This window comes from Trachypithecus francoisi, unplaced genomic scaffold (assembly GCF_009764315.1).
Source record: "Trachypithecus francoisi isolate TF-2019V2 unplaced genomic scaffold, Tfra_2.0 Lachesis_group13, whole genome shotgun sequence".
Classification (NCBI taxonomy): domain Eukaryota; kingdom Metazoa; phylum Chordata; class Mammalia; order Primates; family Cercopithecidae; genus Trachypithecus; species Trachypithecus francoisi.
In genome coordinates, this window is record NW_022681458.1 from 52,726,923 (window position 1) to 52,752,256 (window position 25,334).

General features: G+C 34.8%; 1 protein-coding gene across 1 annotated transcript in view; it reads left to right on the top strand.

Annotated features, from left to right (window-relative positions):
* Positions 1 to 23,880, top strand: part of COL5A2 (collagen type V alpha 2 chain) — a 158,203-nt gene extending 134,323 nt beyond the window's left edge. Inside the window, exons 36-54 of the mRNA XM_033230908.1 lie at positions 1,870 to 1,923; positions 2,139 to 2,192; positions 2,606 to 2,659; positions 3,069 to 3,176; positions 3,285 to 3,338; positions 3,861 to 3,914; positions 4,611 to 4,772; positions 5,432 to 5,539; positions 6,656 to 6,763; positions 7,844 to 7,897; positions 10,193 to 10,300; positions 10,828 to 10,881; positions 13,108 to 13,215; positions 13,595 to 13,648; positions 14,674 to 14,781; positions 16,813 to 17,104; positions 19,581 to 19,768; positions 21,229 to 21,468; positions 22,174 to 23,880. Coding sequence (XP_033086799.1) covers positions 1,870 to 1,923; positions 2,139 to 2,192; positions 2,606 to 2,659; positions 3,069 to 3,176; positions 3,285 to 3,338; positions 3,861 to 3,914; positions 4,611 to 4,772; positions 5,432 to 5,539; positions 6,656 to 6,763; positions 7,844 to 7,897; positions 10,193 to 10,300; positions 10,828 to 10,881; positions 13,108 to 13,215; positions 13,595 to 13,648; positions 14,674 to 14,781; positions 16,813 to 17,104; positions 19,581 to 19,768; positions 21,229 to 21,468; positions 22,174 to 22,320 — 2,109 coding nt within the window. The 3' untranslated portion in view covers positions 22,321 to 23,880. The remainder of the gene's footprint in view (positions 1 to 1,869; positions 1,924 to 2,138; positions 2,193 to 2,605; positions 2,660 to 3,068; positions 3,177 to 3,284; positions 3,339 to 3,860; positions 3,915 to 4,610; positions 4,773 to 5,431; positions 5,540 to 6,655; positions 6,764 to 7,843; positions 7,898 to 10,192; positions 10,301 to 10,827; positions 10,882 to 13,107; positions 13,216 to 13,594; positions 13,649 to 14,673; positions 14,782 to 16,812; positions 17,105 to 19,580; positions 19,769 to 21,228; positions 21,469 to 22,173) is intronic.
* Positions 23,881 to 25,334: the final 1,454 nt, after the last annotated feature.

Sequence of the window (25,334 nt, forward strand, 5' to 3'; positions counted from 1 at the left end):
TCTTAAGGGTAATTAGTCCTTTTTATGCAAATTTAGTTAAGGATGCACCACTTTTTTAAACAAATTATGCACAAAAGATATACCTTCCCTTTTAGTTAAATCTAATATTTAATTTAATATTTCAAAAATAGTCTAGTAAATCTGGTATATTTTTAACATTTTACATCATGAATGTCCTGGAATGCATAAGTAGTGCAGTACTATTTATAGGAATAATGCATTGGCAGTTTGTTTTAAGGGAAAATCCAAAATACATATCTATTATGCCTATGAACTAACTTTGAAATTGCAATGTGATAGGATCAGGAAGTAAGCAATGACTGCTTTATTTTTAATGAGGACGCTACATTGTTTTAGGAAAGAAGCAGAGCAAAGTGCTTACTGTAATCTAATAGTAGGGAAAAAATGAATAACATGTTTTCTCTGTATAAAATATCTATAAACATAAGTAATGAAGTGATATTTATATTTCATCAAATCCTTTAAAGAAGTATATTACATAAATTATTGGAATGATATCATTCCATTGTAGATCCAGAGACTATAGGAACACAGATTTCTTATGTTCTTGTCAAAACTATAAAATTAAAGTCATTTTTGTTCCTTAAGTTTCTTCAGTTATACATACAGAAATTAAACGATGAAAGAATATTTGGGTTGCACATAAAGAGGCAATACACAGTTATAAAATAGAGAACTTGTTTTAGAGAGGACTCCAATATTCCCGCAGTTTCAAGATTGTGATTACGCCTCAAGAAGACTCAGGTTGTGTCCCCATGTGTTAGCTGTACTATCCTTTAAGTGTTAGCTCTCCTATGCCCATAAATCTCAAAGCAGCTGGGGTTTGGGGCTGTAAATTTTAGCCACTTTTCCTTTTCATCTCAAAAGAATGAAGAAAACTGGTTGGGCGCTGTGACTCATGCCTGTAATCCCAACACTTTGGGAGGCTGAGGCCGGCGGATCACGAGGTCAGGAGATCGAGACCATCCTGGCTACGGTGAAACCCCGTCTCCACTAAAAATACAAAAAATTAGCTGGGCGTGGTGGCGGGCGCCTCTAGTCCCAGCTGCTCGGGAGGCTGAGGCAGGAGAATGGCCGGAAGCCGGGAGGCGGAGCTTGCAATGAGCTCCAGCTTGGGCAACAGAGCGAGACTCCGTCTCAAAAAAAAAAAAAAAAAAGAATGAGAAAAACTAAGCCAGGGATAGTGGCTTGTGCCTGTAGTCCCAGTTACTCTGGAGTCTGAAATGGGAGGATCTCTGGAGTCCAGGGCAAGAGTTCAAAGATGCATGTGCTGTGATCACATCTGTGAATAGCTACTGCACTCCAGTCTGGGCAACATAGAGTGGAGATCCTGTGCCTAATAATAATAATAATAATAATAATAATAATAATAATGAAAGAAAAAACCTAAAATGCCTTAACACAATTTCAATTTTAAAAAATAAAAATGATATTTTGCTATTATAATTTAAGAATATAATATATGCAAAAGAAGGAAAGCCCCTTTTCAATTGTGGTCAAATGTCCGAATAGATATTAGCAAAGCTAATTATGCTAAGAAATAGAAACATTTATGTAGCTTAGCATTAATTTAGTGCTAATGCCTGAAAACAGTTTTAGGTATGCATTAGTTAAGTTGCATGAAAGAGATTAAAACACTGTAGGGTGAAAATATGGTGGAAATAGTATTTCCAAAACTAGACAGAAAAATCTTGAAAATATATAGATTATATCTTTTATTATAGATAATGATTTACAAAAACAGCCAAATTATAACAAAATAGTCCTTTTTGTTTTGTTTATTTGCTTAAGCATAAAGATTTCTGTACATTTTTTACCTCAATATGCCTATGTTCTGTTAATTGACAGGGTCTTCCAGGTCCTTTGGGCCCTCCAGGTCCTGCAGGTCCTACTGGAGAAAAGGTAAGTCACAAGTTGTTAGTTTGTACGCTCAAAATTCTGAATCCTGAATAGTTGGCTCTTTCATAAATCTTTTCATTTTATAACATATGGTATCTGAGCAAGATCATTTCAGAGTTCTTTTCCGCTGTCTCCCCCTACACAGTGACCAATATCCTAAAATTATATTATATTTAGCCACTGTTTTGGACAGTAACCATCTAAAATCTGCTTTCTAGGGTGAACCTGGTCCTCGAGGTTTAGTTGGCCCTCCTGGCTCCCGGGGCAATCCTGTAAGTGACAGTACTTGGTGTTCTTTAGTGTGAAATTGAGCAATACAACAATTCATCATTTGTTCTGATATTTATATAAAATGATGCTTACTGGTTTTAGGTTATTTATAACTTCCTGGTTTTTAGCTTTTGCTTTTCTAATTAAACTTAAAAATTATCTGCTATGCAATCTGTTAAGTGTAGTTAGGCAGTTTGTTTACTATGATTTGGAGGCTCCTTTGAGACTTCTGACCTTGGGAATTTTGTTCTATGACCTATATCTTTATGTAATCCTTAAGGTCCTTCCTTAAGCAATATGTGTAATTTTTCTATATTTACATGTCTAACTATCAAATTTATATGATCATATTTTAAAATACTGTTCCTGTTTAGAATAATGTGTGAAAGCTACAGTAATCTTTGACTCCTTCTAGGGTTCTCGAGGTGAAAATGGCCCAACTGGAGCTGTTGGTTTTGCCGGACCCCAGGTATAATTTTCAAATATCCCTAATTTACAAATAAATGCTTATCTTATTATAATAAGTTTAATGATTATTGTCATATGTTTTGAAGTCATATTAATTCTGGAAAGTTTATAGTTTTCTAGACAATATTCTCATTTTCAATACATTTTTTATAGATTGGCCAAAACTTGAGTTTGTGCTAGTTGAGCTTCTATAATTATTTGTTACAATAAAAATGCAGTGGGATAGCTTATTTTTTATGCTGTCTTGAAAGATCTCATCAGAGTACTTTTTTTCCTTTACTATGCTTTAATACTGATTACAAAGCACTGTTTCACAATATATGATTAATTGATACATTAGTAATAATTACTCTAAAGTAATTTGTCTATTAGTCTTATAATCAATTGCTTGTTTGTATGATTTCCTATAGGGTCCTGATGGACAGCCTGGAGTAAAAGGTGAACCTGGAGAGCCAGGACAGAAGGGAGATGCTGGTTCTCCTGGACCACAAGGGTTAGCAGGATCCCCTGGCCCTCATGTAAGTTAACAAGAAAAAGGCATAACTTGAGTTAAGTGTCCCATGTTTGGAGTGTACATTCAGCCTCTTTTGCTTCACTACAGTGCTCTTTTGTTTGTTTCTATTTAGGGTCCTAATGGTGTTCCTGGACTAAAAGGTGGTCGAGGAACCCAAGGTCCGCCTGTAAGTTTCTTTGATGCTCTGCAAAGTATGCACAGCTAATTCTAGTTTTCTAGTGCTTCCTGGTCATGTAAAAGATAATTTCCATCTGAGGCTGAAATAGCAAATTATTACCTGTATCAACTGTACTATAGTGCAAAGGGCACTTAACTCAGATGGAGATTTGGGTTAAAATCAAGTTTGTAATCTTGGAGACCCAGGTGCCTCACCTGTAATGTAAGTAACATATTACCTATATAAAAGAGTAAATAAATAATGTGAAAGCACTTTATTTAATTCGATTATATAAAATATCAGTGTGATTCTAGTACTACTTGCAGGGAAAAAGGAAAATAGTACCCTTCCTACCAGTTAATCTAGATTAATTCCCCAAAATATGGGATTCATACGAAGAAAAAAAAATTATTGCTTACAACGTGAAAGACAATCTAAAGGCTTCAGTCTTCCTGTGAAAAAAATCTCAGGAAAATACATGTAACTAATTTATATTGCTTAGAAATTGCCTATATGATATTCTGGTTCTAGGGTGCTACAGGATTTCCTGGTTCTGCTGGCAGAGTTGGACCTCCAGGCCCTGCTGTAAGTCAACTTAGTGAGTCAAGTCACTGATAGTGAAATAATTACACACACACATACACATTTGAGTTATATTTATTATTTTATTTAATTTCTTAATGGTACATTTTCTTATTTAACAACTCTTATTCCAGTAATGCATACTGGCATTTCAGCAAAGCAAATCATCCTTAATAATATAGTATTTCTTGGAGGAGCTAATTTGTAAGTTCTTTTTAGCCCCATTGTTTTATTATTATTCCATTTAAATACTGAATACTTATAGTATTGTGTGCTAATAATCATTCTCTTCAGTTAAGATGCAACTATGAAACTTTCTTTAATAAATGTCATTCATTATAAGATCAAATCATAAGAATAAATAATTATCACAGAATAAAGTATTATATATTCATCATTGGAGTGGAGGCTTAAATAAGTTTGAAAATTCAAGTGAGTTGCACCGCTCTTTAAAAAATTATTCAAAGGGAATTGACTGCAAATGATACTTAGTTTTCCCCCTGGGGAATGAATCTACAGCTGTGTTTTGTTTTGTTTTGTTTTGTTTTGTTTAAATCCTATTGAATAACTGGTTATCTAACAGTCACAATGAACCTGTGAGGCTTGAACATCTGCATCTGAGGCAGACAATGTTATGTCAGTCACTGTTACTTGGCTTCCATTTTGCCCTCCTGGGTGTTTCTTTCTTTGCTATACTAGGGAGCTCCAGGACCTGCAGGGCCCCTAGGGGAACCCGGGAAGGAGGGACCTCCAGGTCTTCGTGGGGACCCTGGCTCTCATGGGCGCGTGGGAGATCGAGGACCAGCTGGGCCCCCTGGTGGCCCAGGAGACAAAGGGGACCCAGGAGAAGATGGGCAACCTGTAAGTTTGGTATATTTGTTCCAGACCACCTTCAACTGAGATACTTACAAATAGAAACTCGTAATGATCAGTGTCACAAAAATGCTTAAATATTGTGCTGGGCACATTCCTAAATTTTTAAAGTGCATTGTGCCCTGTAGATTTTAATTTACAATTCTCTGATTTAGGAAAAATGTGTATATATATAGATTTTAAAAATAACAGTAATGGATATGATATCTAAAACCTAAACCAAAAAATTATTAGTTAAATGTTCATTATGTATGAATAACTTTAAAAATATATGTATATTATACTTTATATGCAAATCCCTTTAAATATTGTGTTTAGATAGCTATTTTTTCTTTATTGTTAAACTTTCTTTTTGTCTTTTTATGAAGAAGGAAAATATTTCTCTGAAGTTACCTCTTTTATTGAGTCAGTATTCACATTAATCTTCAGTTTCTTTCCAACTGATGAGCTGTTTTCACCTTTAAATAATGTTAGAGGTTCTGTGTGAATGACAATTTATAACTACTCATTTGTAGTATAATTTTGAGAAACAGATAACTTCTTTTTCATACTAAAAAACCTGTAAAGCTGCACCCAACTTATTGTAAATTCCTTGGGTACAGTTTTACCCTGGATAGTTTCTGATTTTAGTTTGTCCTCAACATTAGGGTCCAGATGGCCCCCCTGGTCCAGCTGGAACGACCGGGCAGAGAGGAATTGTTGGCATGCCTGGGCAACGTGGAGAGAGAGGCATGCCCGGCCTACCAGGCCCAGCGGTGAGTAGCTGCTTCAGTCAATATTTTATCTCATATGTGCAATACAAATTGTTTAGAGAATTTATTTTATTTTATTTTTTTGCTTGATGAATAGATTTAAACAGTATCATAGGGACATTAATTTTTGAGTATCTTAAAAATCTTAACTACCTTTAGTAGTTAAGAATTTAAAAACAAAAGTCTTTGAAAATATATATTTGTTTAACCCTGAGACTAGAAAAGTAGGCAAATAAGGATATGGATTTTTGGTGACCTTTAAATCCTTCTTCAAAGATTAAAAAGATCCCCTGGAGCTAGAGGAGGGGGATAATCTCCTGGTGAGTAGGTAGTGTCTTTTTAAGTAAACATGCTTAACAAAAACACCATATTTCACAGTAAACCATCAAAGGGAAGACTTAGTTGCGCTAAAGTAATATTTGAGGTGAATGTGGAGGGAATGCTGAAGAAGGATCTAAACGTAATCTCTGTTCCCTGGAGGGTACTTTAGGATTTTATATTCCCTGGAGTATGGATAAAACTTTGATTCAAAGTTAGCTTTGAAGAGACTACATTTTATTGCTTAAGATTACAGTGCTTGAAAAAAATTAATAATGTTTTCATATGGAATGTAGATCGAGAGATGTATGGGATCTTGGAACTGAGAGACATGTGGGTAGAAATATGAAACCAACAAAGTAGGAGCTAAGGGATGTCTTATTGTTATCAGAAGTGAACCAAAGCCGTGAAAGTAAGATCTCTCAAGAGTGAGATCACAGTATCAGAATATAGAAATAAAATGAACAGACAAAGCGGAGTGGGGAAAAAGGATAAGAGTGATTCAAATTTCAGAAGGGCAGCCAGAGTCAACTATGGTACACATGATTAGAACCCAAAATGTACACCTGTGCTGGTGGCAACGGATGGTTGGTTTTGGGTCCCTTAGATATACCAGGAGGAGTCTCATAGGAGGTGGGCATGCCTCTAAGAAAGCATTATGATTACATGGGTGTTGTAAGATAATGCAAAATTATTGTTATAGAAGGAGCCCAGAGGCACCATTTTGAAAACTTAGCCTTTATGGGAACTAGCCTTCTTCAATTTCTTCACAAGTGTTTGACATTTATACTTCTATTTCAGGGAACACCAGGAAAAGTAGGACCAACTGGTGCAACAGGAGATAAAGGTCCACCTGGACCTGTGGGACCCCCGGGCTCCAATGGTCCTGTAGGGGAACCTGGACCAGAAGTGAGTGCTACAGTGAAAATAACTCTTCTGTTGTTATCCGGTGTCATGGGAACAATTTTTTCATTTAGCAATTGATTTAGAATTTGATTGCGTATTTGACCTTACGAAAGTTTCTTAGTAATGTTATTTGATGTACTCTACTTCCCTAGAGAGTTGGCTAAGTGATGACATAAAGAAAAGGTAACAGGATCAGTGTCTTTGCACTGACCTTCATCTAGTCTGGAGCTAAGTATTTTAGTTCATTTAAGCTGTTGCCAAACTGTTTTGAAGGTAAAAAGACACATCCATTCATCTTTCCCCTTGTTATTATTTCATTTTGTAATGGCATATTTATCAAAATTGCCAAGTTTTTTGGTGATAGGATTAATATAGCTATTCCAGCTTGTGAAAAGGGCAAAGTTAGTAGAGATCATTTTACTTAAATATCACTATAAAGTAACGTAATGGATATTATGTTCCTTTAGGCACTTTTGAGAGGAAATCAGTGTTTGATAGGCAGTTTGAGAAGTTAAATGTTGGAATATCCTCTGTTCAGCATTTTAAGTAGTGAAGCATCAAACAGTTAATGTAACATTTTGTTGAAAGAAAGAATCAATAGCTTTTGGATCAATTTTTGATCAAATAGTAAAGACATGTTTATGAAAAAAACACAATAAAATAGAAAAGGAGGACTATATATTTCTTAGTTTAGTATCATTGAAACAGTTATTTTATTTCAAAACTTTAAGGATATTATTTGAATAATTTTAAGAAGCAAATGTAAGAAAAACCTTTCATTGGTAATACAAGCAAAACATAAAGTGGCAAGAATGTAATTGCTGTCAATTGCAAAATATTTGTAGATTTTTCACTTTTCAAAAGAAGAAATATAAATGAAGAATATGGATTAAGTAAGAATGTGTTAATTTTACAGTATTTCAAAGTAATGAAAAAGAAGTAGAAACCTTTCTTCTGCTGACATTTGCATAAATGCTAATTTACAGTTTATAAAACAGAAGTGTAAAACATGCTGTCATTTTTCTGACAATTGGAATGAGGATTACTCAGTTAAGTAGTTTTTCAAATCATTATTCTTTGTAGGGTCCAGCTGGCAATGATGGTACCCCAGGACGGGATGGTGCCGTTGGAGAACGTGTAAGAGCCATTTCACTTATTATAAAATCTAAAGTCATGCAAATCTGAAATCTTTTTAATTTACACTAAAAACCATCATTTTTCCTGATAGTTCCAAAGCACCTCTGATTTTTCTGAATAACAACTGTTTCTGTAAGGCCATAATTTTTAAATATTGTAAATGAAATTATATTGAATATGTAACAAATTAAGGTGGTATTTTTTCAGAGCAGAAAGATAAAATTGATTCCATCTTTGGTTCAACATAGAGGCTTTGGATGAGGATATATATGAAGTGTTCCAAATTTTAAACTCATTAACAAAAGTATGAAAGCCAAAATAGTGCTGTGTAATGTCTAAATTTTTCCACTCACCATCTAAAGCGAATGCCCTATGAGAATATAAGCCGTGTGGCTTTTTAAACACTGTATATTCCATGATGTGTTTTAAATTAGAATGTGCTGAACTGAACACGTCCTCAACTTTCTCTGAAGCCCCAGTCCCTTCTGGCAGTTGCACAATTGTCTCAGGCTGCTGAGATCAGTCACTGAAGGCAAAATCACTCCTCACTCCAAAGTCTGCTATGATGTAATTAAAGCTCATCATGTAGCAGAATGAGCTTTGGAGCCAGTCAGACTTGATTTGGAATATTGTTTCCCTAAGTAATTAGCTATGTAATCTTAAGCAGATTTTCTGAACCTCCGTTTTCAAATGCTTTAAATATAATTAATACATATGCCATTGGGCATTTGTATATTAAAAGACATGTTTAAAGACTCTAGTAGAGGATAGACACTCAACCTCATGTTGAAAAAAAGGGAAAGAAAGGATTTGGAGAAAGCTTGGGCTAAAGTCCGCTCATCTACTGTAGTTCACAGACTGCAAATTCTCTTGGCATCTTGGGCTTTTTCCTTTGTCAATTTATATTATATAGTGCAACCATCTTCAAAGGTTTTGCTGAAGTAATTATGAAAATCTATAAATCTCTATACTTATTTTAAGTTGCCATCACCTTTTTAAAATCACAAGTTTAAATAGTTGCAAAGGAGGTGATTCCTGGTAAACTCTAAATGTACAAGTGCTTTAAGTAATTTTTTTTTTTTTTTTGAGACAGAGTCTTGCTCTGTTGCCAGGCTGGAGTGCAGTGATGCTATCTTGGCTCACTGCAACCTCCACTTTCCAGGTTCAAGTGATTCTCCTGCCTCACCCTCCCCAGTAGCTGGGACTGCAGGTGCATGCCACCACACCCAGCAAATTTTTGTATTTTTAGTAGAGACAGGGTTTCACCACGTTGGCCAGGATGGTCTCGATCTCTTGACCTCGTGATCTGCCTGCCTTGGCCTCCCAAAGTGCTGAGATTACAGGCGTGAGCCACTGTGCCCGGGCAAGTATTTTTTTTTTCCAAAACCTTGAAGTTGCTAGTTTAGCTTATTCAATGTATTATGTGTCCGTTCTGTAATCTAATTGCCGAAGTTTATCTAGGTTGATAAATTTATCAATCAAATAAGACAATTTTTTTGTCAGAAAATATAGTCTGACTCCATTTTTCAAGTCAAATATTTATGTTTAGACATGTTCATATAACGCTTATCTCACCTCTGACTTCTTAAGGAGACAAGTAATATTTGGAGCCTTGTCATAATTGTGTCATCTGGATAAAATAAAAAGGAGCCTCTTTATTTTCCAAGTCCTTAGTAGCTTTATACTCAAGTAAACTCTGCATTCTGGAAAAGTCCCTTAGTTCAGTGCCTAGAGGTATTTATTCCTTGGGACATTGAATCATAATAAGATTGCAGATGGTATGATTTCTGCTTTTCTTTTGCAAAACGGGAAAAGGTGGATTATTTAGGGGAAGTAAGGAAGGATAATCAAAATTTAGTTTTCTGAAAGAATACACATGGAGAGGAAAATCTGGAAGGTGGTTTCCTTAAAATTTTCTTTGTTTTCACAGTCTTTGGAAAGTCTTTGTGTATTCCAAGTATACCAATATTCCAGCTTAAAGATTGGTGCTCTGGAAAACATGATAAATTCTGGAGGTGATCACTCCTATACCCCAATGATCTTGACTGTGCAAGCAATAGGGAGTAGGTGAGGGAAAGGATGAGACCTGAAATTAGGGAGAAATAACTTTATTCTTTTCAATTTGATTTGTTAATCAGTAAATATAAGTAAAATAGTTAAGTAAAATAATAAATAAAAATAAGTTATAAAGGGTATATTTTTCCTATTATTAATACTATAAGAATAATATAAGCATATGGAATATTGTTGTTTAGAATAAATGTTAAAAAATAATATCGTGGTTACTCTTGACAGGGTGATCGTGGAGACCCTGGGCCTGCAGGTCTGCCAGGCTCTCAGGGTGCCCCTGGAACTCCTGGCCCTGTGGGTGCTCCAGGAGATGCAGGACAAAGAGGAGATCCGGTAAGGAGGGAGTCAGTTTCACACTGACAGTTTTGCACACCCATATGCTATGTTATAAGCTGCATATATGCATACACACAGTCATACATGTGCACTTCGTTAAGAACTCTAAATAATGAATGGTAAACAGCTAATTATGAACTAGTATATGTTTCGTAGTCTGAAAGGCAAAATTTCATTTCTAAGAGGGAATAGAAGATACTGATGCTTTGACTTCCATCATGGGAAAATGCTGTAGTTTGAGAATGTAATAAGTATGTAATGTCTTACTGTATTCAACTAAGGTGATACTTATTCAATGAAGTCGATGAATAAAATTGACCATAAAAGTGTCATTGAAGTTATAGTGACCACAGTCTTATCTACAGATAAACATTTGCCTGATTTCAGTTAATTAATCATAAGACTATACACATACACTCACATATATATAAAAGCATCCAACTATAAACATATTTTTGACATCCTGTATCTATATAATATGTGAATATCTTTTTTACATGCCATTTTTTTTTTTGTAAATTTAGGGTTCTCGGGGTCCTATAGGACCACCTGGTCGAGCTGGGAAACGTGGATTACCTGTAAGTTCTCTGTTTTTGTTTTTTTTTAAAAATGTTTTCTTATATAAAATATACTCCCAAAGAAATATAGTATAAGATTCATAACCGAAAAATGTGAAATTCCTCAAGCTTGAACAAAAATATTAATTAAAAATTATATGAGTTTACTCTTATTTTTTAAAATAATATGAGTTTATTTTTATAATTTTAACACAATTTTTCTGAATTTAACCATGAATTCTATCAATAATCATGGAGGCTTTTAAAGTCACAGATTTCTCCTAAAATAATAGGGATTATAGTGTATTTCTCTCTGAGCTATTCTAAAAACTACATAGGAAAATGGATTTGAAAGCTCTCTGTAAACTTGAAAAGCACTATTCAAATATTATGTTTCATTTTCAACGAGATTTTTCTTTCTATGTTCTGATCTTTGTGCTATTTGCAATCAATCACTTTCAGGTTAACATTATTATGTAGATGTCTTACCATGAATGAATCATCTCATGTGCAATCTAATAGGTCACATGCTTTTTCTTTTTTTTTTTTTTTTTTTTTTTTTTTGAGACGGAGTCTGGCTCTGCCGCCCAGGCTGGAGTGCAGTGGCCGGATCTCAGCTCACTGCAAGCTCCGCCTCCCGGGTTCACGCCATTCTCCTGCCTCAGCCTCCCGAGTAGCTGGGACTACAGGCGCCCGCCACCTCGCCCGGCTAATTTTTTTTGTATTTTTTAGTAGAGACGGGGTTTCACCGTGTTAGCCAGGATGGTCTCGATCTCCTGACCTCGTGATCCGCCCGTCTCGGCCTCCCAAAGTGCTGGGATTACAGGCTTGAGCCACCGCGCCCGGCCTGGTCACATGCTTTTTCATGCCCATCAGGTAAATCAATGTCTGTTCTCAAAAAGAACAATTATACTTTTAAAATCATGGCCATATTATTAAATAATTCTAAGCTTTAATTTGAGCTTGACTGGTGAATATTTTATAGTTGCATGCATGTCAAGTGAACAGTGTTTTGAACAGTTATAGAAACATTGTAATTTTGTTTTCTGTGAATAAATACATTGTAGTTAATAATTCAAATAGGTGGCTTCTGATTTAGTTTATTTTTAATGATGAAACTTTGGGTCATCCCCCAAATAAAAGAACCTTTCGAACATTATGTAAAACTTCAGGCTGATTTTGATAGTATTTAAATTTACATTGTTATATAAAATATGTAAAAGCTACTGAAATCATCTTATTTTTATTATAAATGGGTTCCTATACTGTATGATAATTAAGAAATATAAATTCAAAATCAAAACAATAAGAGAAAAGTTAACCTGAGAGCCAATTGATTTGCTGATTGCAGTCATCTTCCCAAATCAGATAAATAGGGATCCAGTTCTCTTTTGGGAAAACACTAAAAGCAACAGAAGCCAGTTCTATAGTAGATGACTCTATGTCACTTGTCAGTTTACTGTGAACCACCGATTCCCTGGAGCTGTTTTTAATTTCCCAGGACTTGAAATAAAACCAAACCAACACCACTAACAACATAACAAAACATCTGAGATTGATCAGATAATTTTCACCTCTTCTCTGGGTGTAGCTTCTATCCCAAAATAAGATCCTTAGCTATGGCTTTCTTTGTAGTTTCTCAGCATCAAGATCACTGGATTTAGTTACAGATGTTGCAGATATGGGATAACTTAGAGTTGCTTTGTTCTTTAGAGGAAAGTGGCTTAAAGATGATATTTCTGTTTAATTTGTTCAAACAAGTTTTTGCCAATTTCTTAATATAGTTGCAACTGTCATATCCAGCTAGTTTTATTTGCATATGTAAATTTAAAATCATTTCATTGTTACACATGGCAAGTATGAAATGTTTTAATTTAAAAGAATCTATATATGGTGGCAATATTTTTATATATAATATCAACTAAATCTGTGAAACAATCTTTAAAAAACATTTCAGATAGGCTAGATCAAACAAAAATATCTAATTTTAGTATGAATGTAAGATAAACATTTAAAAATGAGTATTTAGAAAACTATTGTTATATATCTTTTTTCAGTGATCACCTACCATTCTTTGGGAAAAATAAACAGAAATTTCTAGGTCTAATACTATTTAGATAAGTAACCATATAAAATACCATATTCAAAATTGTAGTAAATACAATTATCAAAAGCAAAATTTTAGTAAATTGTAGTCTCAACAATAATATGTAGCAAGTAATTTTCATGCCGTATCTGTATTTCTAGGGACCCCAAGGACCTCGTGGTGACAAAGGTGATCATGGAGACCGAGGCGACAGAGGTCAGAAGGGCCACAGAGGCTTTACTGGTCTTCAGGGTCTTCCTGGCCCTCCTGTAAGTTATTTCTTTAAGTGTTATTCTGCCCTCCAGTAGAAAATACATGGGTATCTTGACATGAACATTTATCTGCCTGTAAAATAGATGGATATGTTTGTATCTTCTTTTCAGTTCAAAGACTATCTTGATGAATAACAAGTGGTAATTGCCAATAATAAGCTATAATTTTGTAGGGGAGAAATAAAGCAAAAGCTATATGCACTGTTACTCCTACAGCTATGTCTTTAACATTGGTCAACTCATGTAGACATTGCAGAGATTGAAGACTTTATCAAAGTAGTTTATGCTGCTAAAGTCAATGATAGCACATTTTTGAGAATGGCACAATGCAGGATCCAAATATTTTGGCAACATTTTTTATTGTATTCCTACTTAGGGTCCAAATGGTGAACAAGGAAGTGCTGGAATCCCTGGACCATTTGGTCCAAGAGTAAGTAACAAAAAGTAATAAGTTGTAGGTGTAAGTAATAATGCCTTTGTTGATGTACTGCTAATGCTTGAGTATCATTTTCATGGTGTTGAAGCTGGAGTTGGCTCATCTCTGAGGTTGGCAACACACATATGAGAAAAGCTATTTAGCAATTAATTTTAAGTAGAAATGTCATGAAATATGATATATTACCTCATGGGCCCGCATTAAAATTTCTTACCTAGGGTTTGGATATATTCCTCTGTTAGTTCATTTTGTTACATTGTGTTAATTAAAATTTCTGTTAAACTTTCAATTTTTAAGATGGTATAATAGGATTTACTATGAAGTGGAGACAGATTTTGAAGCTGAATATATTTTGTCTTTTAAGTAATTGTGATAATTCCTCAGAAGTAGTTTACATAAGGCTAATTTGGAAGTAAATAATAAAATGAAGCCAATATTTGAAGCTTTTAGAAATTCTCCATTAGTATTAATGTTGCTTGTAATAAGTCATTGATGGCATAAGACAATTGATGTACATGATTATTTAGGAAAATAGAAAACATTTTGCAGAAAAAATTAGAAAAAATAATTCAAAGCAATTCTGGTGTATCTAAATACAGTGTAAACAAATCCTACATAAAATTGAAAATAATAGTCCATGATGATATTCTGAGGCATAAGCACAGAAATTTCACTAAAACACTCCAACTTCTGTCATTTTCTTCTTTCAAGTTAATTGAATTTCTAAGTTTACAATATGTGAGGTTTAATGAAAGTTACTACCAATAAAAGTAGATGACTAGTCCATTAAAGATGTAAACTCATATTTGTCTTTTACCATGCATGGATGATGGAAAATTCTTATGTCATGAAATCATAAATGTTACAAAGTACCAGAAGTTCATTTATTAATCAGTAAGAAAATGAGTCTTAGAAATCACTGTACCAGCTCCATATGTAAAATAGTTCTTTGATTAGAGAAAGGCATTGTAACATTTTTTTCTTCACAGAATCTAAACTGCGGTCTTTGTTTCTTGCAGGGTCCTCCAGGCCCAGTTGGTCCTTTGGGTAAAGAAGGAAGCCCTGGGCCACTTGGGCCAATTGGACCTCCAGGTGTACGAGGCAGTGTAGGAGAAGCAGGACCCGAGGTAAAGTCACAAGGGTTTACATGCAAGAAATGCTATTCATTTCAATAGCACGGATTCCATCCAAGAAATGTCTGTGCAGCCTGATTGACAAAAGACTTAAGGGACCCTGAAAACAAACCTAGAAGTTACACAAGAGTTTATATAAGTAACCATTTCAAGTATTTTAATACAGATACGTTAGAGCACATAAAATCAGAGTCCAGCCTACCCAGACATTAGCATAATGTGATACTAATAAGAGCAAAGAACAAGTTATAATCGTATTTATAATTAAAGTGATGAAAATGTTGATTTGCTCTCAAGGGCAATATTTTAAATGTCTGTGAGGTATAGTTATTACTTCATGAAAACTCCTTAAAAATGCTGGACAATGAAGAGTATGAAATTGAAGTTTTTCTCCATTGAAAACAACATTCAGGGAGGACTTTGATTAAAACTTTTTGTTAAAAAGTTTCAGAAGTGTTGACTTGAGGATGATGCAAAGCTGTATACTGTGTTAGTTAGATTCTTGCTTCTCAGGTCTGGAAAACATCTTCATACATCTTCCATGCACAAGTGTACTCATGTGCTTGTTTGTATATGAGCTTATGCTTCTCTCTCTGGTGTTTCTTCCTCGTTGGTCTTCTTTACCTTCTCTTCCTTACTTTTGCTTTGCCCTTCATAGCAATACTGTTAAGCCAGATATTTATTTCTTATGTGGATCAAATAGTCTTATATTTCCTATGGACAAGAGAAATGTTTTCTACTCATTTATTTCTCTAACTGAATGGGAAACAGCTAGAGAATTGGAATACCTTTGGCTTATGTGGCTTTGATTGACTTTATTTTGTGATTCAGTGGTCCTTGATATATATCAAAAAAGTCTTTTCTCCTGAAATTAGTATAAAGGAATGCACGGACTCAATATATGACCTTAGAGACAGAAAGAAATAAAGATTATGTAACAGCCCTTTGAGAGTGAGGAAACATTGGCACTGAAGGTGAAAGCAGCTTGTCTGGAGCCATATAACAAGTGGCAGAGCCAATGGTAGAACTCCAGCCTTCTGGAGAGTTCTTGCTCCTAGATCTTACTCTCTATATGAGATGTGGACTATGTGTCTCTTCAGGTTGTCACCTCATTCTTTCAAGTTGCTGAGTTCTTCCTTGGGGAAGTGCAGAAGGGAATTAATAGAGAGGATCCATTTCGTAGTCTCTGCCACTTTTTGTGCTTATCTCCCTCTCATTTCAGTGTATCTTATTTGGCAAAAAAAAAAAAAAAAAAAAAAAGGCAGGAGAGCTCCCTATTTATGTGAATTAAAAGGCTAAGGAACTGGGCACCCTGGCACACACCTGTAATTCTAGCTATTCAGGAGGTGAAGGCAGGAGGCTTGCTTGAGCCCAGTAGTTTGAATCCAACCTGGGCAACATAGTATCAAGACCCTGTCTCTAAAAGCCAAGACTATTTCTTCAATTTTGCTTAGGCAGATAATTTTTATCTGTATAGTAATTAATGCACATAAAAGGACTTCCTGTGTGTCTCTCCCTCTCCTTTAGAAGTAGGAGTATAATTCTCTTGTGAGTGTTTCTTGTGGGTATTTTCTTGTTATTGACATGTAATCTTATAGAACCAGCAGCCACTATTCCCCTGCATCCTTTGTTCAGCTTCTGTTCAAAAATACTTTTAAAACATTTTGATTGTACCTTGACCAAAATAGTTTGCAAATGAACACACATCTCCATGCTATTAACAGAAAATATGTTGTATCTTCAAGGTAAACACCTAAGCAAATATTTTGTGCTTTGATCTTTATTTATTTTAGATGCTGACTTGAAGATATGTTGCCTGAAAAATGGTTAGGCATCATTTCTTATCCTTGAATGTTATACAGCCTGTTAGACCACCCTCATCTAGTTACAAAAGGGCACAAGTCATAGATCTCCCTTTACTGTCAAATTGGAGTGTCTCACTGGCACTCCCTATGCACCAAGTTCTACCAGTTAAGTAAAATCAAAACAATGTGTTAAATGTCTTTCCGATTTCTTTTTGATTAGGGCCCTCCTGGTGAGCCTGGCCCACCTGGCCCTCCGGGTCCTCCTGGCCACCTTACAGCTGCTCTAGGGGATATCATGGGGCACTATGATGAGAGCATGCCAGATCCACTTCCTGAGTTTACTGAAGATCAGGCGGCTCCTGATGACAAAAACAAAACGGACCCAGGGGTTCATGCTACCCTGAAGTCACTCAGTAGTCAGATTGAAACCATGCGCAGCCCCGATGGCTCGAAAAAGCACCCAGCCCGCACATGTGATGACCTAAAGCTTTGCCATTCCGCAAAGCAGAGTGGTGAGTAGACAGCAGCCCATTTGAGCAAAACCCATTGTTTCTGTTTGTTTTATTCTCAACTGCATTCCAAAATATGCTACTGATTTTCTACTTAGTGATAGATTTGAGATAAAAATAGTAAACGTATCATGGAGCTTATAATTTAATGGTGGAAACAGTCAATTTAGTGAAAACATGAAAAAAAAATGCTCAGCATCACTAATTATCAGAGAAATGAAAATGAAAGTCACAATAAGATGCCATCTCTCGTGAGTCAGAATGGCTGTCATTAAAAAGTCACGAAACAGACCGGGCGCAGTGGCTCACGCCTGTAATCCCAGCTCTTTGGGAGGCCCAGGCGCGCGGATCACGAGGTCAGGAGATGGAGACCATCCTGGCTAACACGGTGAAACCCCGTCTCTAGTAAAAATACAAAAAATTAGCCGGGCGTGCTGATGGGCGCCTATAGTCCCAGCTACTTGGGAGACTGAGGCAGGAGAATGGCGTGAACCCGCGAGGCGGAGCTTGCAGTGAGCCGAGATTGCGCCACTTCCTGAGCGAGAGAACGAGACTCTGTCTCAAAAAAAAAAAAAAAAAAAAAGTCACAAAACGACAGATGCTGACAAGGCTTTGGAGAAAGGGGAATGCTTATACACTTATTGATGGGAATGTAAATTAGTTCAGCCACTGTGGAAAGCAGTCTGGAGATTTCTCAAAGAACTTAAAGCAGAGATACCATTTGACCTAACAATCCTGTAACTGGGTTTGTACCAAAGGAAAACAAATCATTCTATCAAAAAGACCCATGAATTCGTATATTCATCACTGTACTATTCACAATAGCAAAGACATGAAATCGACCCAGATGCCCATCAGTGGTAGATTGGATAAAGGAAATGTGGTACATACATATGATGGAACATTATGTGGCCATAAAAAAGAATGAAATCATGTCCTTTGCAGCAACATGAATGCAGCGGGAAACCATAATCCTAAGCAAATTAATGCAGGAACAGAAAACCAAATATCGCATGTTCTCATTTATAAGTAAGAGCTAATGAGCACATATGGACATAAATATGACACCATAAACACTGCAGGTCACTACAGTGGGGAGAGTGTGGATGGGAGCAAGGGTTGAGAAATTACCTATCAGATACTATGCTCACTACCTGGGTGACAGGATCTGTACCCCAAACCTCAACATCGTACAATATTCCCATGTAACAAATCTGCACAGGTACCCCTTGTATCTAAAATAAAAGTTAACTTTTTTTTAAAAAAAAGTACTGTAATAGATGATGATGGTAGTTCCATTTCCATCCAGAAATCTTAAAATATTGATATTTTTGTGGAGTAAAAGCATTTCGTGGAAATGTGGAAAATAATTGGTTTTGTTCAAAATGTTTATTTACTTACATGACCTGTCAGTGTCTTAATGTTAACATATTGTTGGATCATCAAGCATATATTTCCCAAATTTATTTAAGTATGTAATTCCTTTCATGTAGTTTAATGTTCTGTGAGTCATACTTCTGGAATATCTGCTGGTGGGATTATATTATTATGAGGTTCCAAGACATTTTGGAATCAAATAGTTGTTCTGCCCTAGTTGCATGTACCAAGCTTAAAGTTTACCTTATTCTGTCGTTTTAATTAATCCAATACGACCTAGAGAAGAGGGATCGTAAGTCACAGGAGACAAATGAGCTACAAAGTGCTTAAGAATTTAAGTTAACTTTGAAATGACATTGACAGGAATAGCTAAAAATTATTATCATTGAAGAAAGGGCAATTTTATTAACTCTATATATTATATTCTGGCACTTTCATTTCATTTAAAGTGCAATTCTCACATACTATTTATATAATATACACACAAATATGTATATATACACACATCCATATATGCAAATGCATATTAAATTGTGTATTTGACTGTATGCCTACCACCAACCACTGCCTTGGTATTTCCTGTTTTAAGAATCTCTTATATATGAGAAAATTAATTTTAAAAAGAGCCAATGAAATGATTCATAGCATTCTAATTGTAATTCAACTCATTTATTCACTTTACTCATGGTTTTGATATTACATTATTTTACATTATTGTATTACATTATTTACATTATTACACTCTAATTCTAATTTGCTTTAAAATATTAGGAACACATCTATTTTGGCAAAGCCACTTACTGTGTAGATTGTCTCTTTTCAGTATTGTTTTCTCATCTGTAAAATGGGGGTAATGATACTTCCTTCACATGGATGTTTTGAGCCTTAAGTACATGGTTTGGCAAAGTGCCTTACAATAGCAACTAGACTGTAGGAAGGCCCCCAATGCATAACAGTTACTGTTTTCTTAAGGGGCGCTCTTGTTTGAAATAATCCTTAATCAGTAGGTATATATTTTCAAACCCTCTGTTAATTTTTTTGGACACTTATAATCATGATTGAGATTGTCTTTATTTAGTAAAATTTCTATTTTGAAAAATAGGTGAATACTGGATTGATCCTAACCAAGGCTCTGTTGAAGATGCAATCAAAGTTTACTGCAACATGGAAACAGGAGAAACATGTATTTCAGCAAACCCATCCAGTGTACCACGTAAAACCTGGTGGGCCAGTAAATCTCCTGACAATAAGCCTGTTTGGTATGGTCTTGATATGAACAGAGGGTCTCAGGTAATTTCATATGCTTACTTAAAATTATATTCTTTACTTTTTACTACTTATTACATATTTTTGATTTATTTAGGACTTTGCTATTTTTTTAACCAGGCTTATTTTACCATGTTTATTTTGAAGTGATATATTCTCATTAGTTACAATTGTAATACCATTGCATAAACAAGGTTTTGCTATGAGTCAAGTTAACAAAAATTTTGAATTAAAAATTTTCTCATTGATGAAATATAGAAAAGTAATTATTTTTACTGTAAATTCCTCTAATGTATGTGACATGGACTATGGAGTGTACTAGAAGGGATCTTGCCACAGTTGATAAACAGTTATTTCTGTATATTCAGCTTCAGGAGACCTGGTTACCTCACCAGGATCTCGTACTGACTTTGGGGCCTTATAAAGTCACCGAACTTTTGGGAGAGTCAGTTTTGCTAGCTTAAAGTAAGGGTGATAATGTTTATTCCATAGTTTCCATGTGGATATAAAATTCTTAGTTTAGGGTCTTGTACTATGGGATAGATGGTAAATTAATATTAGATAACTGCTATAATAATGTTTAAATAATTGAATCATTTTGTAAAATTTTTAATATTATTTAAACTTAAGGCATCTTTGTAATGTTATGAAGTCTATTGATATTTTTCTGAGTCCCAGTCTACCCTGTTTCTGTCATGGTCTGGTGTTCAGACAACTCTCTGGCCTTGCCACTGCCTGTTGCAATGTGAATATTTCATATTGCATTTCTTTATGGCAGCCTAATTGAAATTTTCTTCTCACTTCTGCTTCTGACATTTTCCTAGAAATCACATTCAGAATAAACATTATATGAGAACATTATGGGTGTATACAAGATAAGCTAGTATCTATCATTATTTAATGAGCACAAAATTTTAAATTTTAAATATAAATAGTTGAAATGTAATTTAGCTAATATGATATGTAAAATAAAACCCTCAAATGGGAGTGCTGAAACCAAAGCTCAAAGTGGAAGGTGAGTAGGAAAGAATCTTTAGAAAAAATTTTTTGATTATTTATTTTGTTAGCTCATGGAAAACTTTTAATATATATTTCCTACAATTATGTAATAGTTGGGGTAAAAAGATTTTATACTACTAGTTAATTCCTAATTTTTATTATAATTAGCAATAAAAATAATGAGTTATTTTTGATACATGATTGAAGCAGATTTAAAAATACTTATGCTTGTTCTGGTGAATTATTGTTGTTATTGGTTTCATTACTCTTTGGGTTAGTAAGAACAGAGGTTCTTTTGAGTATTCATAGACATTTTAAGATATGTTTAGATGTACAGGTAGAATAGCTTGCTTTATGACAATAATTAAAGTAATACTCTTCAAAATTGATTTATCTGAAATCAATTTATGTATTTATCTATACATGTGTAAGGCATTATGAAATGCTTCAGTCTTGTGTATGACAAAGACTCTTTGTTTTTCTAGTTTGCTTATGGAGACCACCAGTCACCTAATACAGCCATTACTCAGATGACTTTCTTGCGCCTTTTATCAAAAGAAGCCTCCCAGAACATTACTTACATCTGTAAAAACAGTATAGGATACATGGATGATCAAGCTAAGAACCTCAAAAAAGCTGTGGTTCTCAAAGGGGCAAATGACTTAGATATCAAAGCAGAGGGAAATATTAGATTCCGGTATATCGTTCTTCAAGACACTTGCTCTGTAAGTACTTTTTGATCTACATTGGTCTAGTTGAGGAAAAAAAAATTATTTTTGTTAAAAATACTATTACGGCTCTAGAACTGGGGGCGATTTTACCTTGTGTATGAGCATAATAGCAGTTTATAGTCATTCCTTAGGGTAAACTTGAGTGTGTGTTAGCACATGAAGCGTGATAGAGGTTTGAATCCATATAGTAAAGAAAGAACTGGATCCCTAAGATCTGATCCAGTTCTTCTGCAGACTTTCTTTGGTTCTTTTCCAAGTTATTTAACTTACAGAATCTCAGTCCCATGCTTAAAATGCCTTATTTATAAAATGCATAATCAATCCAAGATACTTTAGTTTTTCACCAATTTGTAAGTCTCCCCACTTGCATATTGAGATATAAAACAAAAATAATACTGAATGGTGAATTATAGTTTCATTTGTGAAAAACAAAAAAGCTTTCATAATTTATGTTGCTAGTGACCATTTGGGAAGCTGCAGAAGAACAAAGAAAATTTACTTAAAGCATGAAAGAAATTCTGTTACATAAGTACACTAATATCTCACTTTATGTTTTCATTGGTTTTTTTTTTTTTTTTTTTAGGTAGTACTCTAAAAATCATTGCCTTTACATTATAAAAGTTGTCTGGGAAGGTTGCTGTGTAACATACTTGGAAAAAATTGTATGTACGTTTAACCCATTGCACCATTTAATTTCAGAAGCGAAATGGAAATGTGGGCAAGACTGTCTTTGAATATAGAACACAGAATGTGGCACGCTTGCCCATCATAGATCTTGCCCCTGTGGATGTTGGCAGCACAGACCAGGAATTCGGCGTTGAAATTGGGCCAGTTTGTTTTGTGTAAAGTGAGCCAAGATACATTGACAATGAGCACCACCATCAATGACCACCGCCATTCACAAGAACTCTGACTGTTTGAAGTTGATCCTGAGACTCTTGAAATAGTGGCTGATCCTGCATCAGCATTGTATATATGGTCTTAAGTGCCTGGCCTCCTTATCCTTCAGAATATTTATTTTACTTACAATCCTCAAGTTTTAATTGATTTTAAATATTTTTCAATACAACAGTGTAGGTTTAAGATGACCAATGACAATGACCACCTTTGCAGAAAGTAAACTGATTGAATAAATAAATCTCCGTTTTCTTCAGTTTATTTCAGTGTAATGAAAAAGTTGCTTAGTATTTATGAGGAAATTCTTCTTCCTGGCAGGTAGCTTAAAGAGTGGGGTATACAGAGCCACAACACATGTTTATTTTGCTTGGCTGCAGTTGAAAAATAGAAATTAGTGCCCTTTTGTGACCTCTCATTCCAAGATTGTCAATTAAAAATGAGTTTAAAATGTTTAACTTGTGATTGAGACCTACATATGTGTCTTGATATTGTGTAACTATAATAGAAACTCTTTTAGGAGAATCTTAAAAAAAAAAAAAGTTTCTCACTGTCTTAAATAGAATTTTTCAATAGTATATATTCAGTGGCATTTTGGAGAACAAAGTGAATTTACTTCAACTTCTTAAATTTTTGTAAAAGACTATAAGTTTAGATATCTTTCTCATTCAAATTTAAAGATATCTTTCTCCTCTTGACTCAATCTATCAATATGGATAGAAGTTACACTAGTATATACCATTTAATAAATTTACACTTTCTTATTTAAGAAGATATTGAATGCAAAATAATTGACATATAGAACTTTACAAACATATGTCCAAGGACTCTAAGTTGAGACTCTTCCACATGTACAATCTCATCATCCTGAAGCCTATAATGAAGAAAAAGATCTAGAAACAGTTGTGGAGCTGACTCTAATCAAATGTGATGATCGGAATTAGACCATTTGGCCTTTGAACTTTCATAGGAAAAATGACCCAACATTTCTTAGCATGAGCTACCTCATCTCTAGCAGCTGGGATGGACTTACTATTCTTGTTTATATTTTAGATACTGAAAGGTGCTATGTGCTTCTGTTATTATTTCAAGACTGGAGATAGGCAGGGCTGAAAAGGTATTATTATTTTTCCTTTAATGATGGTGCTAAAATTCTTCCTATAAAATTTTTAAAAAATAAAGATGGTTTAATCACTACCATTGTGAAAACATAACTGTTAGACTTCCCGTTTCTGAAAGAAAGAGCATTGTTCCAATGCTTGTTCATTGTTCCTCTGTCATACTGTATCTGGAATGCTTTGTGATACTTGCACGCTTCTTAGACCAGAACATGTAGGTCCCCTTGTGTCTCAAGACTTTTTTTTTTTTTTCTTAATTGCATTTGTTGGCTCTATTTTAATTTTTTTCTTTTAAAATAAACAGCTGGGACCATCCCAAAAGACAAGCCATGCACACAACTTTGGTCATGTATCTCTGCAAAGCATCCAATTAAATGCACGCTTTTGTCATGTCCGTGGTTTTTGTTTTGTGGAATTCCTTTGACTATATTAGATCTATTTCATTTCCAATAGTGAAAAGGAGATGTGGTGGTATACTTTGTTTGCCATTTGTTTAAAAGATACAACAAATACCTTCCATCATATGTGTACTGGCTTATAAATGAAAATCTATCTACAACATTACCCACAAAGGCAACATGACACCAATTATCACTGCCTCTGCCCTTAAAAATATCAGAGTAGTAGTATTGATAAAAAGGGCAAGCAATAGATTTTTCATGACTGAATAAACTGTAATAATAAGACATATGTCTCAAAGTGTATCACATATGAATTTAGCCTAATTGTTTTCAGTTTTATTTTCAATATTTAGTTTACAACATCATTTCCCCCAAACTGGTTATATTTTGACCTGTATATCTTAAATTTGAGTATTTATATGCCTAAAAACATGTGTGAGTTTTCTTTGACTTCCTTCAAGTTCAAACTGTACAGATTATATAAGTTCATATAGATGCATCAGAAATATGTGGTAATACTATTAAGTCACAAACACTAACAATTTTCAACTACAGAAATAACACTTCTTATTTGGATTTTGGGAATGCTACCAATAAAAGCCTGCCCAGACCATTCCAAGGTTCTCAAATTTCTTGCCTATATATTTGATCTGTCAGTGGATTTCTTTACTTTCATGTCCCATAGACACCTCAAATTCCACACTATAAAAAGTGAAATAATCTACACTGGGGGAGGACGGTGGCATACATTTCTTGTTGATTTATTTAAAAATACAAATAAAAATTCTCAAAATTAACAGAAATTAAAAAGAAAAAAAAGACAATAGCCTCATTATCCATCCATTTAGGCAGGCCAGAAACCTGAAAGTCATTTTTGTCACCTCTCTCTCTCTCCCAGATCACGCGAGTCCCATCCTTGTTAAATATTTCCAATTCTGCCCCCTAAATATTCCCTAAGGTCCTATCCTTCTCTTGATCTACACTGCCACTATCCTTGTCACATAATTATTATGTCTCGCCTGAGCTTTTTCAATAGCCTCTGACAGGTTTCCAGGCATCCACTCTTGCCCTCTTCTGATCCATTCTTCTTACTACAGCCAGAGAAATCAATTTGAAATAAAAATCTGAATATGTCACCTCTCCCTCCCCCTCTCCTGCCACCCTAGCTAACACAGCACACATGCACTCATCTTATTATAAAAAGCTTCAGTGGTAGCTTCTAGGATAGAGACAAAAATCCTCAAATATGAGGTACTGGCATGACCTGACTCCTGCTTTCTTCCCAGGCTTCCGTACACCACTATCTCCCTTTCTCTGTGCTCCACTCACATGGGATTTTTTCCATTTTCTAAAAGCTTCTTCCCTGTCCTACTGAAAACCATTTGTATGTGTATTCTTTTTGCCCAGTTTACTTGTACTTACCTTTCAGAACTCTTCTCAACGCCTC